Source organism: Cyclopterus lumpus, chromosome 19 (assembly GCF_009769545.1).
Source record: "Cyclopterus lumpus isolate fCycLum1 chromosome 19, fCycLum1.pri, whole genome shotgun sequence".
In the NCBI taxonomy this organism is placed as follows: Eukaryota; Metazoa; Chordata; class Actinopteri; order Perciformes; family Cyclopteridae; genus Cyclopterus; species Cyclopterus lumpus.
Window position 1 is genome coordinate 5,643,775 of NC_046984.1, and position 12,922 is coordinate 5,656,696.

A 12,922-nucleotide genomic window follows, 5' to 3' on the forward strand; every position below is an offset into this window, starting at 1 on the left:
CTCGTTAGAGGATAGTGAAAACAGCTGTGCGTCATTGTCTCCTTTAAGCAGTGACTGGAGTCTGTCAAATGACTCTTTGGCAGATTACAGCAGTTATATAATGTATAATGGCAGTTATATGCTGTATAATGGCAGTTATATACTGTATAAGCTCAATGGTCCTAATGGCTCAGTTATGAACAATATAAGTACGTTAAGTACTTATTTGTCTACAAAGAAAGAATTACAAAGTTTAGTACTTTTTTACTTTGTGAGTTACTTTTAGTTTTTAATTCTGCAAAATGTTGAATTCTGTGATTTACGATATTTTTAGTTATTGTAATGTTGGCAATATTTTATAAGGTCGGAAATGAATATTATCTGCATGTACCATTCACACCGTCCAAGACAAATCCTGAATTACCTAAAGTCTGTAAATCATATTTATTATTAATTTGTCATGTGGGTTAGAGGACGGTTATGTGCTACTTGTACCACATAAAGAGAAAAACATGTACATATAAGTATAACAAACTAATTTCACTCAAACCAAATATTTTCGTGTTAATGCACAGTGTCAGTTTTGTAAATATTTGAAGTCAGTGACACATCCTTATCAGCGCTGAAACCTCTGTGATAAGACCAATGAGGGGGCAAGTTCATGTAGACACTTGCACGTCCTTCCGGGATGACCCATAATTGCTCTCGTCTCAAAATAGCATCAATAACAAGGCAGGCAATACTATTTCAATGTCCAAGAAAATAATTGGATCTTTTTGACTTTTGCCCCCAACAGCATGTGACAACAGAATCTGGATTTGCAGTACAATATTTCATCTTTAGCCTGAATTAATTGATTTGTCAAATTGAGAGAACCACAAATAGTTGTAGACTCAAAAGTTACAAATTATGACCGTACAAAGTTACACGACGGCGCCTTGGAGTGACCATAGAGAGAACATTTCTTATATTGAGGCCACAATTGACTAATTTGCTCACACAAGATATAATTCTGTCTCTTAATTTAATCAAATCGTTCCCACAAGATCGACATTTGTGGGCTCAATTTAATTAAATGTTCCCACATTGTGGTTTATTTGGTTGAAGATAAATAAAAAAGTAACCAACGGATCTGCCACGTGCTTGGCAGACACACAGAGACAGAGAAACAAAATTCCACCCAAAGCTACGCAATATTTACAAGCTAGTTGCTAGCTGTGACTAAACAGGGAGCATATAGCCTCTTTTTGGGGGCTTTTACACAAAAAATCTGACTCAAAATGATGCTGATGAGATCAGAGCGGTAAAGTTGTGAGCAAGAGTATTTATTATTGAATTAATGATGTTTCAATATCTGCAGGCTAACTAGCTTACTGAAATAGCTAATGAGTAGCTGTTCTTGCCCGCTAATGTGCAAATTATCCAATGAGATTAGTTCATCCGACAGAGCAGCCTTGCCTTCAGAGAATATTTGTATAGCTACAATTCAACGGTTGTATTTCAAGCAAGATAGCGGTTTAGGGATTGCAATGTCCACACCATTGCTGTAATCAAAGTATAACACAATGCAGTGTATAAAAGTCTTGATCGGTGTCCTGAGAGTTGGCAAAGTGGACTTATTATGTAAGGCGTGAGGCAGTATTAAAAGTTAAGACGTTGAGATTAGCTGAGCACAGTGTACTGTAGTATTTGGAAGGAGATGGCGTCTGGCTGCATAATGCTGAGTTGCGAAATTGCCTGGATTAGGGTCCCACTCCTTATTGATGTCAGCTTCAACCTCAATATTTAGATTTGAACACTTCAGCAAATATAGTTTGAATTCATTGTCAACTTGGGACTTTAGTTTTGCCGAGGTAATATTCACATAAACACTTTCTTTTGTTCACGGTCCACCAAATAAAAATAAATAATTTTGATTAAAAGAAGCAAAAAATCTAACAATAGACTACTGTGAAAATATAACAAATCAGGGTGAAAAAAGGAGGATAAGCAAATGACTAAGCATTCAATCCAGATGAAGACTTGTTGTTCTTATATCCAGAGTGTGTTTGTGTGTTTTTTTTCTCCTTTACCCCATTCTGATCCTGCATGTGTTTTAAGAAGACTTTGCCACGTGTCTATAAACTGTGTAATCATGTCACCAGTGGAGCGGCCCAGACATGACCCTTAAAGCTACCAATGGCATCAAAATACACCACCATAAGCTTTCATAACAAATATGGGAGTGAGAGAGTGTGAGAGTTTCTGACCAGGCTTTCGTATCAATCAGTCCACTCCGAATACATGTGACCTCTCCCTACTTTGTATCTAAGTGGTAAGTGGTTTAACATATAATATATAATGAGATAACATATGGTGAATTCAGAAAACAATGCCTAAATAAGTCGACAGTAAGTAATGGTAAATTGTGTCAAGTATATTATGCTTCTACATTATGACAATGCAACTGCATAAAGGTAATGTATTCTGTTTACGAGAGAAAAGGTGACAAACTGCACAGGCTCCCATTCACCATTTTTTATTATGTCTGTTAATGTCTGCTGACATAGATAATGCGATTAAAGGTTTATTTGGAACAAAAGCCTCTTATGTTGATGTTTGTTCCAACTCTCAACACAGACAATTGGACTAAAGCAGCCAAGTGAAAAAGAAGACGGAGTTGTTCTGATGCAGACTGTGGCGATGGCGCAACACACACCAGCCCCCTAGTGATGCTTCTCCTATGTCCTCTATCCGTCAAGTCATCATTCCAAACCACTCTAATGTTAGGAATGGCCTAGATTATTTTGGAAAACTGCTGCTTTCCTGATAACTTAGTTGGGATGCAGGAGGCCATCCAACAAGCCATTAAAATGATAAGGATCCCCCAGTCGGAGTTCTTCATAACAGTTCCAAGATAGTCTAATCACAGGCCAGAGCTGGGAAGTGAGTGGTGTTTCCCCAACCCTCACCGTCATCGCCATGGAGGCTGTCGCAAAAGCCAAGTCCCCTCTTGCTAGAAGGAGTGCCATTCCAAAAGTTGTGCAGAGTATCGCCAACATAATCGGGAGGTTTTATGCTTTCACCGACAGAGTTCCAGCGATCATTCAACATCTGCCATATACAGACTTATTCTCTGTCGTATATGAGGAGGACCTAGTTGTCAGACTCAACCAGGACCTCCAGATTATATGGTATTAATATGTTCTGTTATTTCCTTGATATAACATTTTAAATGCCAATATTCTGTTGACCCATATAGTAATGCATTAACAATGATTTTATCATTATGTAAATGTCTGTTCATTACATTGGACAATTTATCATGTCATTGATACATTTTTGGATTGCTTGCTTATTTAATTGTCCGCATTGGGTATCCTGTATGTTGTTTCAGCTTCGCTGTTCCATTACTGCAAAACTACCAGCAGAGGGAGGAAGTACCAAACAAACCTAAACTGACTCTTGCTGTTCCCTTCAACACCGCTGCAGAAGAACCACCATGAACTGAACAAATGATATGAAATGTGTAAAACAGACAATACAATTATTCAGTGGATATTGGTGGAATTATTTTAGATTGAATTTACTTTCCAGACATCAATAGGAACATTTCTCTTTGACCATGAAGAAATTAATGAGCGGTGTTTTTAATTATATGGCAATCATTACTTTTCACATGCTCTATTTCAATAATTTCTTGGGTTTTCATCTTCAAAAATGGCACAAAGGTGACACATCAATGACTTACACTTAGAAATACCGACACCAAGAGGCTTTAATAAGTGAACCCACATGAACTTTAAAGTCTTTTCCCGATATTTGGGTACAAAGCTTGCCTTTATGACACCTCATATGATACCTTGTGTAAATCTAAGACGATTATCTTTGGCAACATCTCTTTGTTACTACACCTATGGCTAGGTTCTTATTGCCTTCCAGAAACACTCAAAATAATGCGATTAGAGGATTATTGTGGGGCCAATCCTCTTATGCGTGCATGTGTTAACAGAGACCGTGCAGCCAAAACAGTGCCATTCGACAAAGCACCTCATCGGAGAAGGTTTGGCTCAACAACATCCACTCTCCGTCTACTCATTTCTTTGTCTGACTTAACTGACACAAATGGCAAAGCTTATCTGCCTGGTGGCACCTCTGCTAGTATTGGGGAATGTTTTCAATATCCATGCCGGGTTTGCCCCCAACCTCATCATAGATATAGCAAAAATCGTCATGGACAATTACTGCTCACCAGAGAAGCTGGCGGGCATGAAGGAGGCTATTGAAGCAGCCGGAAGCAACACGGAGGTTCTCAACATCCCAGACGCTGAAACCTTGGCGAATGTACTCAGTGCTGGAGTCCAGACCACAGTCAGTGACCCACGTTTGATGGTCTCCTATGAGCCAAACTATGTCCCTGTGGTTCCCCAGAAGATGCCTCCCTTGCCCCCTGACCAGGTAATTGCCGTCTTGCAAACTTCGATCAAGCTCGACATCCTGGAGGGCAACATCGGCTACCTGAGGATCGATCACATCCTCGGGGAGGAGGTTGCTGACAAGGTTGGCCCTTTGCTCCTAGACCTGGTCTGGAATAAAATCCTGCCAACCTCAGCTCTCATCTTTGACTTGCGCTACACCAGCAGCGGGGACATCTCAGGAATCCCCTACATTGTGTCTTACTTCACCGAATCTGAGTCTCTGATTCATATTGACAGCGTGTATGACCGTCCCTCAAACACCACCACGAAGCTGTTTTCTATGGCAGCACTGCTGGGGGAAAGATACAGCATTACCAAACCCCTCGTTATCCTCACCAGCAAAAACACCAAGGGCATTGCCGAGGATGTTGCCTACTGCCTCCAGAACCTGAAGAGGGCCACCATTGTGGGCGAGAAGACCGCTGGGGGCTCTGTGAAAGTAGATAAAATCAAAGTGGGCGACACTGACTTTTACGTTACCGTGCCAACTGCAAAGTCCGTCAACCCCATCACCGGCTCCACCTGGGAGATTACAGGTGTAACCCCTGATGTGGAGGTCAACGCCGAGGACGCCCTTGCCACCGCCATCAAGATCGTCAACCTCCGTGCCCAAGTTCCAGCCATCATTGAGGGATCAGCGACCCTGATTGCCGACAACTACGCCTTTGAAGATATTGGTGCTGATGTTGCAGAAAAGTTGAAAGGGCTCCTGGCAAACGGCGAGTACAGCAAGGTTGTCTCCAAGGACAGTCTGGAGGTGCAGCTGTCCGCTGACCTGAAGACCCTGTCTGGGGACAAGAGCCTGAAGACAACCAGCAACACCCCAGCCCTGCCACCCATGGTGAGTCCCTTGTACATACGATTATGGTCTTTGGGTGTGTTTGTGACAGAAGTTCCTTTAAAAGAGTTTTTCATTTATACTTTACTTGTGCAGCTAAAAAATAATATTGTGTTCAAAACTTTTCTAAAAGTATTCATTACAATGTTGTGGTGATGTGGGGGAGATGATTTGCACTGGATCAACATGTTAATAAGTGCATGGAGGATATGATATCAATATCATACATATTATACAAATATTTTCTTATATCGAAAATACATACGTGAAAATCTGAAAAATGTACTTTTACTGAGACATATTGCCCATGCTTATATAACAAATGCTGAGTTGTTTGTGTTTTACCCACAGGATTATTCTCCAGAGATGTTCATTGAGCTGATCAAAGTCTCCTTCCAAACTGACATATTTGAGAACAACATCGGATACCTGCGTTTTGACATGTTTGGAGACTTTGAGGAGGTCAAGGCCATCGCCCAGATAATTGTTGAGCACGTGTGGAATAAGGTTGTCCACACTGATGCTCTGATCGTTGACCTCAGGTGGGTAATCCTGCTCACGCAGCAAGTAAAAGCTTCTATTCAGCTTTTACAGCTAACATGAGATGACATGGGATAACCTTCATCAATGCCTGCATGAATTAAAGTTTCACAGAAGAGCATTCAATTCCATCATAAAACTAACCTTTCTCTGATTGTCTGGCCACTGTTTGTTGCAGGAACAACATTGGTGGCCCAACAACAGCCATTTCAGGCTTCTGCTCTTACTTCTTTGATGCCGACAAGCAGATTGTGCTGGACAAGCTGTATGACAGACCATCCGGGACCACCACCGAGCTCCGGACCCTGCCTGAACTCACAGGTAATTTAAAAAAAGAACTCAATCCATAGATTCCAGTGACTTGAAAGTGTGTGACTATAGTGAACATAGTAGATATTTCATAGGAGTTGGTGGTGCAGGTTCAGCATTGATTGTCTGGATGCTTTGTTTGAATAAGTGATGGGTCTTAAAAGTTGTCATGTTTGGCATAGTCACTATTTAAGGCATCGTCGGTTAACAAGAAAGCTTAATTTTGTCACTCACCCTTTCCCTTTTTATTTTTAATAAATCACTACCCTAATTGTATCATTATGTTCATCCATGACTCCTTTTCCCACTTTCATCCTTCAATTCAATGTTGACGACCCAGCCATCACTCGTCTACCTCACAGGTTTAACCTATTTCTGCCTCCATCTTATCCTCTTCCTAAGGCACAAGGTACGGCTCCAAGAAGAGCCTGATCATGCTGACCAGCAGAGCGACTGCCGGCGCCGCAGAGGAGTTCGTTTACATCATGAAGAAGCTCGGCCGCGCTATGATCGTCGGGGAGACCACCGCCGGGGCTTCCCACCCGCCCAAGACCTTCAGTGTCGGTGAGACCGACATCTTCCTCAGCATCCCCACTGTCCACTCTGACACTGCCGCCGGGCCGGCCTGGGAGGGAGCTGGCGTCGCACCCCACATACCCGTCCCGGCTGACGCCGCCCTGGAGACTGCCAAGGGCATCTTCAACAAGCACTTTGCAGGCCAGAAGTAAACCACGTCCTGAACCAACCAAGGGGGCTTTGGCAGCCAAATAGTTTCCAGATTTAGAGACGTGTTTGAGAAGTGATGAATGTAGATTAATCACAATGTGTAATCCGCTGTCCATTTTGTCAAAACCTACGCCTGTGTAGCCTGTTTTGTAATGTAGAGCAGAGGTTCAACAGTAGGATTTGCCTCTAGTTGGTATTTCTGTTGAATGTTCCTCCGGCTGCTGAAGGTTTTGAGAATGAGTGATGCTGCTCGGCCGATTCATTTGTGAAGTGGGTCGGATCAAAACAACTTAAAAGATTTACATTTTTTAAGTCACATGTAAGAGATAGGAAACAAATTGAGTGAAGACACAGAAGAATTACTTTCAAGCTATGTTTGCTATACTTGCATTATATTCGATTTTTGGAATTGGAACCTCTGTGAAGTGATCCACTTGTTGCTTTGGTCTGAAAACCATCATGCAATGTCCTCGTTGTGTATGGGAAATACATAAATTATGCCACGTGGGCCTGCTTGGGTTGTATCATTTCCTCACAATAAAAAAAGACTCAAAACTCAAATACAAAAGTGTGTGTTGGTCATGTTTTACATGAACAGAGGAGGTATCAGACATAAAACAAAAACATATCAGTTTGTAGCAATACAGAAGTCCTTTTTTTTATTAATTCTTTATCTATTCTACAGTGAAGTGCAAGAAGTTTCCTTTTTATTATTGTGTCATAAGATACAACCTTTAATCAACAACTGGGTAGAGAAAGCCAAATATATATCTATTAAATTGTAGCTTTAGCTCACCAAAAAAAAGAATAACATGATGGACTTCTACATCCGTACCACAAAAGGCAAGTTTGGTACCCAAAGGAATCATCCAACAGACAGGCAAGAGAAGATTGGTCTTGGATCTCATGTTTAAGGACCATGTGGTCTTTTTTTATAGTACAATAGTAAAGAGATAAGAACTCATAGTCGTGTCTACTGGAAGCCATATAGAAAGCACATGTTTGTATTAAACAAAGTGTTTTAAAGAATATATTTTAATATGAATCTATACATTTCTAAGTCTTTTAATATATTTTTTTAAAATAACATAAAAGTACATTATTTCAACTCATTATGTTTCTTTCAAATTAGCTGGAGCTTACAATTTGTATTGTTAATGGTCATATACTTTAGTTTAATCGTGCACAAACCCAGAAAATTAGGTGGGCAAGATTCGACCATTTGAGGCCCAAATACAACCGTAAAATAATACTGTAAAATAGCACTGGACCCTACGCAAAAATATATAGTCTATATGTAACGTGTTGGTGTAAATGCTGTCATTAGATTTTGGTTGTGTGTTGGGTCTCTCTGTTTAACAGGAGGCTGAAGTAATGACCAGTAATGAGGAGGTCTGACGCTTATGAACGGGATTGACCGTATTACTAAATCAGGCTGCTGATTGTTTTGTAATCTGTTTGTCCGCCTGGTTTGTGTCCAAGTGATGGGATGGCAAATTATACAAATATTTCCCATGGGAACATCAAGACCATGAACTGTTCACTCAGAAGTTATCGTTTAGATATCGATATTTACTCAGAGACATCCTGTACCCGTGATTCGTATGTGTTAGTAGTACTGTTCAGGTTTACAGTGCAGAAAAACAGAGGGAGCAAACCTCAGCAGCCATAGCCAACAAATAGCTTTGTGTAGCTGATTGTTTGTTTGTTTGTTTGTTTGTTTGTTTGTGTGAGTGTCATTATAGACAAATGGAATCCTGAGAGGCAATGGCGGACTCAGCCAATAACAATCAATGGCTGTTGCTGAAAAGATGCCGACCATAAGGGTTTCATTTCATGAAAGATCTCGTGGATTATAATTCAAAGCAGATACAGCCTCATAATATATCACAGATATCCACACAGAAGACCTGCAGTAATAGTTCACAGTACAGGATCATTAAAGGCAGGATATTATGGGGATGGTCCAGGGGACAGTCGTGCAAATAATGTGCATATAATGTTTCACGTCGTACATTTCGATAAATACAGTTTAGATTTGCGTGGGATTAAGACGACAACTCATAGGATACTTTAAGGTATATTTTAATAAACAAAGTTATAATCAAACATTATGCTGCACAATTGATGAGCAGTGTTTGAATCACCTCCATCGGTTTGATCAATAATAACAACGACAACACAAACATGTTGTGTCTGTTTGTTGTTGTTGTTCCATGTATTCTCCAGCCTCTGGTTTATGATGATAATTGCTGTATTTAACTAGCATCAGCACAGAGAAAGCCAACACACTGCAGCAGTGAGTAATGAGGGCAAAGTGATGGGCACCTTGGTGTCGAGACTCATGTATGACAAAGGGCTTCGACATACAAGAGGGAGGAGGGTTCATGTGAGCTCTTCATCATCATCCCATCCTGCAAAATGCGCGAGTCTGCCACGTGAGGGAGGCGCAAAATGACCCATTTCCCCCGTTTCTCTCTCCTCCTCGGTGTGAAACATGAGACCTGGTCCATTGCAGCCAAAGCCTGTCCCCTGGGCTCCCGGTTCCTCCAGCGCCAGCGCTGCTCCGCATTACCAGCTTCATTTGGCTTTTGTCCGTTTTGACACTTTGACAGGAAACTTTTGATTTCATCTGCCTTCACCAACCATTTGTAGCCATTCTCCCCTCGACACGCGGGGTTGGACTTGTTTTCTGCAAATGCTGCTTTTAAAACTTTTTTTTTTCTTCTTTTTCCTCTGCTAACTGCACGTGGATTTTGAACAATCCGGAACTTTTATTTGTGTAATCATTCCAGTTGAGAGAAGGCATCTCCTCTGCGGGGTGGGGGGGTGGGGGGGGGGGGGGGGCTCACTGGTCGGGATGCGGCTGCTTGTAAACTGAGCTCACAATCAACGAGACGTGGACGCGTCGCCTTCACTCTTTCTTTTGTCTTTACATCTCTTTAATTACATAACTGTCTCTGGGATGTAAGAAGACACTCAAATTGGCTTTTTTCCCCCCTTCTTTTTATCCACAAAGGAATTAACCTTTCCCCCCACCCCCCACCCCCGAGGAAAAAGTATGGCGAAACTCAAGTTGAACATGCGTTTTGTTTTGCTTTTATTGGGATTATTTTTGCTCTCTCCTCCATCCGCAAGAGCCGAGCCGGAGCAGCAGGACGAAGAGGAGGAGGAGAGTTCATGTCAGGGCGCTTTTGACCTGTATTTTGTGCTTGATAAGTAAGTAGAAACAACTTAAAGCTACTTATATATTCATTAAATCATAATAGGAACACCATTTGGAAACCACCATGGACCAGTTTCTCGGGTGCGATAAAAAAAATGCATTACTGTACGTTTATTTAATTGTGTTATTGAAGACGCACACAAACACCGGACAACTCATCTTCCAAACACGGGGTGAATGACACCAACATGTCTGCTCCAAACATGATGCTTTTTGTTTAGTTTTTTTTTTTTAAACCAAAAGTAGAAAAGGGAAAGTTTCGGCTTTATCGACTGATTCTCGCGGCTGCATCTGCGGTGACATCTGTGCGTGCGCGCGCGCGCGTGCGCAATGCTGGCAAGGAGGCTGATTTACAGAGTACAGTTTGCTGAATAAGCGAAACAGAAGGGATGCAACGATGATGATATCTCTGTTTCTCTGCAGATTTAAAAGCCCCGGTTTCTTTCTCCACATCATGTGTGTCACTCTCCTTACAAAGACAACAAAGACAACACGTATAACCCCCCCCCCCCCCCCCCCCCCACCCTCCAACTCAGGCCAAAGGGACTTTTTTCTGCTCTTTGCTCCTGCTCTTTCATTTCCACTCTTTTTACGCCCACATAGGAAAAATGCTGTGGTTGTGACATCTTAGCGCTGGACTGCAGCCGAGGGAAAGAATAAAATGTCAGAGAAAAAGCCTGTTTCCCTTTCAATGCCTTTACTGTACATTCAAGCACAGTAACTTTGTGTTTTCCTACATAATGGAATACATAATGTGACTCGATGTACAGATAAAACATCCATACAGCGTTGTAGTATTCATCCTAAAGATAAGTATGATGACTAGAATTAATGCAACCCAACAAACCATCATCGTTGTATAATTTGATGGGGGGTCTGCAAGCAGTAGAATGGGAACCTCTACTGTGAGCAATTGTCTAATCTGTTGAGTATTGGACCTGGCCATTGCTGTATCAGCTCATATCCTTCTCCTTGCATTAATGGAGCACTGCCGGGAATGGGGAGGGGGAACAAGGAAGGACAGGAAGCAACAACGTTTATAGAAAATGTGGTCTTAATTTGGAGAACAAAATGTTGCACGCAGCACCTTTAAAAGCTAATTTTTTCTTTGGGCGGAGAGGGGGGGGGGGGGGGGGGGGGGGGGGGGGGGGGGGGGGGGGGGGGGGGGGCTCATCCATGATGATATGAAAGATATAAATGAGAAATCTCTTGCAGATTAGCATCCCTGATGACTATATAACGTCACATATCCCATTCGGTGTATGGCTTTATGGTCATTTTTCACCCTGATGGCCCCCAGTAGGTATCAGCATCTAGTGACAATTTGAAGTGCCTTGCTGAGCATGACACCCTTGACATGTTTCCTGGCTTGTGAAAGTTTTGACTCCTGGACACAAAACACGGAACTGTGGACGGCTGCATTTGACGTGCGCTGTTCGGTAAACACTGACACATGCTTCAAAGGAAACAGCTTCTTCTTCTTTTCTCTCTTTTTTATTTCAATGTCGGACGCTATTGTTAGCCGGTGTACGTGCTTTGGTGCCCAACTCTGGGGGGTGACTAGCATGGTTTAGAGAGGAAGCTCATTAGAGACCTGCCTCCACTTCACCTAAACCCCATCCCTCGGGCCTGAGTCGGGTTTACGAGACACAGCCTGAACTACACAGGGTGGTGAAATGCTGACGGCCCTCCCTTCATCAAAGTACAGTAAGACACAAATGACTACTATCAGGATAGTTTGAATCATCGGTCACCCAGACTCCAACCATGCATGGATGTGTTCGTCTTTTGTAAATACTCATAGGATGACAGGCAGTTCATTGACAGTGGCTGAGCAGGGGGGAAAACACGCCCGAGGGCTTTCATATTATGAGCCACACATGATGATGTCACTTATCAGCTCTAGTCTCTGGTTGAAGCTGTTTAATCAGCAATATCTGCTGTAGCTATTTTCTGATCCAGTCTCCATATCAATGAAATTATGAGCGCGTTTAGTGCCCATGGGGGCCGAAGTGTTGCTTTCATGGAGCAAGGTGAAAAGTGAAGCCTTAACCATAACGCAATGGCTCTGTGAGCACAGTAGTGCTTTGAGCTAAATGCTAACATCAGCATGCTAACGTGTTACTATACAGCAAGGAATCTCTACATGAACCGTTCATCAGAATCACAATCAGGACCTTTTATTGCCAAGTATGTTTTCTCATACAAGAAATTTGTCATGGTGGGTGGTGCAACAATAGACAATAACATTAACATTAACAACAATCAACACAGTGCAAGAATTAAGAATATAAATATAAAATAAAGTGCACAGACAGGCAGGTTTCAGTACTTTGACCAGTGTAAGTAAGTTTAAAGTGAAGAGTTACGTGTATTTTAGTGTATTTAAGTGAAGAATTAGGTGATGTGAAGAATTAAGTGATGTGCAAGGGAGTGACCGGAAGGTCCGATCTACTTCACACTTGGCATATCGCTAGTCGATTGGTGCAATTTGTACAAGCAACAAGTTTAGTATTAATAATCTTTAAATCAACAAGCATACTGTGCTCTGTGCTTTTCACTCATGATACAAACATATGAATTACATTTATTTTTGGGGTGCAAGTTTTGCTTTTTGCAGTGCCTATTTTTTATTCGAAAATAAAAACATAATGGTTGCCACTGATGGCAACTAAAGGCCAACAATCAGTTGCCGACTTATCAAATTGCAGAATTGTCCAACATCAACATCATGTCTGCAGACAGGGTTGATTGTGTTGAACTAAGAACGTGCACATGCCGATAGAATTGGTTCATTTCATTAGTAAATAGAAACACACTTTGGGCACTGCGTTGGAGGGTCACGAG

At 41.8% G+C, this 12,922-nt stretch overlaps 2 protein-coding genes across 2 annotated transcripts in view; both read left to right on the forward strand.

Annotated features, from left to right (window-relative positions):
• Positions 1-4,083: 4,083 nt before the first annotated feature.
• Positions 4,084-6,851, forward strand: rbp3 (retinol binding protein 3). The gene is made up of 4 exons (XM_034559254.1): positions 4,084-5,277; positions 5,626-5,816; positions 5,993-6,135; positions 6,526-6,851. The coding sequence occupies exons 1-4, from the start codon at positions 4,084-4,086 to the stop codon at positions 6,849-6,851; spliced, it is 1,854 nt and encodes a 617-aa protein (XP_034415145.1).
• A 2,378-nt stretch (positions 6,852-9,229) lies between these two features.
• The window catches only part of antxr1c (ANTXR cell adhesion molecule 1c), a 31,893-nt gene continuing 28,200 nt past the window's right edge, over positions 9,230-12,922 (forward strand). Inside the window, exon 1 of the mRNA XM_034559434.1 lies at positions 9,230-10,068. Coding sequence (XP_034415325.1) covers positions 9,911-10,068 — 158 coding nt within the window. The 5' untranslated portion in view covers positions 9,230-9,910. The remainder of the gene's footprint in view (positions 10,069-12,922) is intronic.

Excerpts from the sequence above, each read along its gene's own strand:
- rbp3 (XM_034559254.1), top strand. The coding sequence starts at position 4,084 with ATGGCAAAGCTTATCTGCCTGGTGGCACCTCTGCTAGTATTGGGGAAT. Across the intron at positions 5,278-5,625 it reads CCCCAGCCCTGCCACCCATG|GATTATTCTCCAGAGATGTT; the intron begins GTGAGTCCCTTG and ends TTTTACCCACAG. Across the intron at positions 5,817-5,992 it reads GCTCTGATCGTTGACCTCAG|GAACAACATTGGTGGCCCAA; the intron begins GTGGGTAATCCT and ends TGTTTGTTGCAG.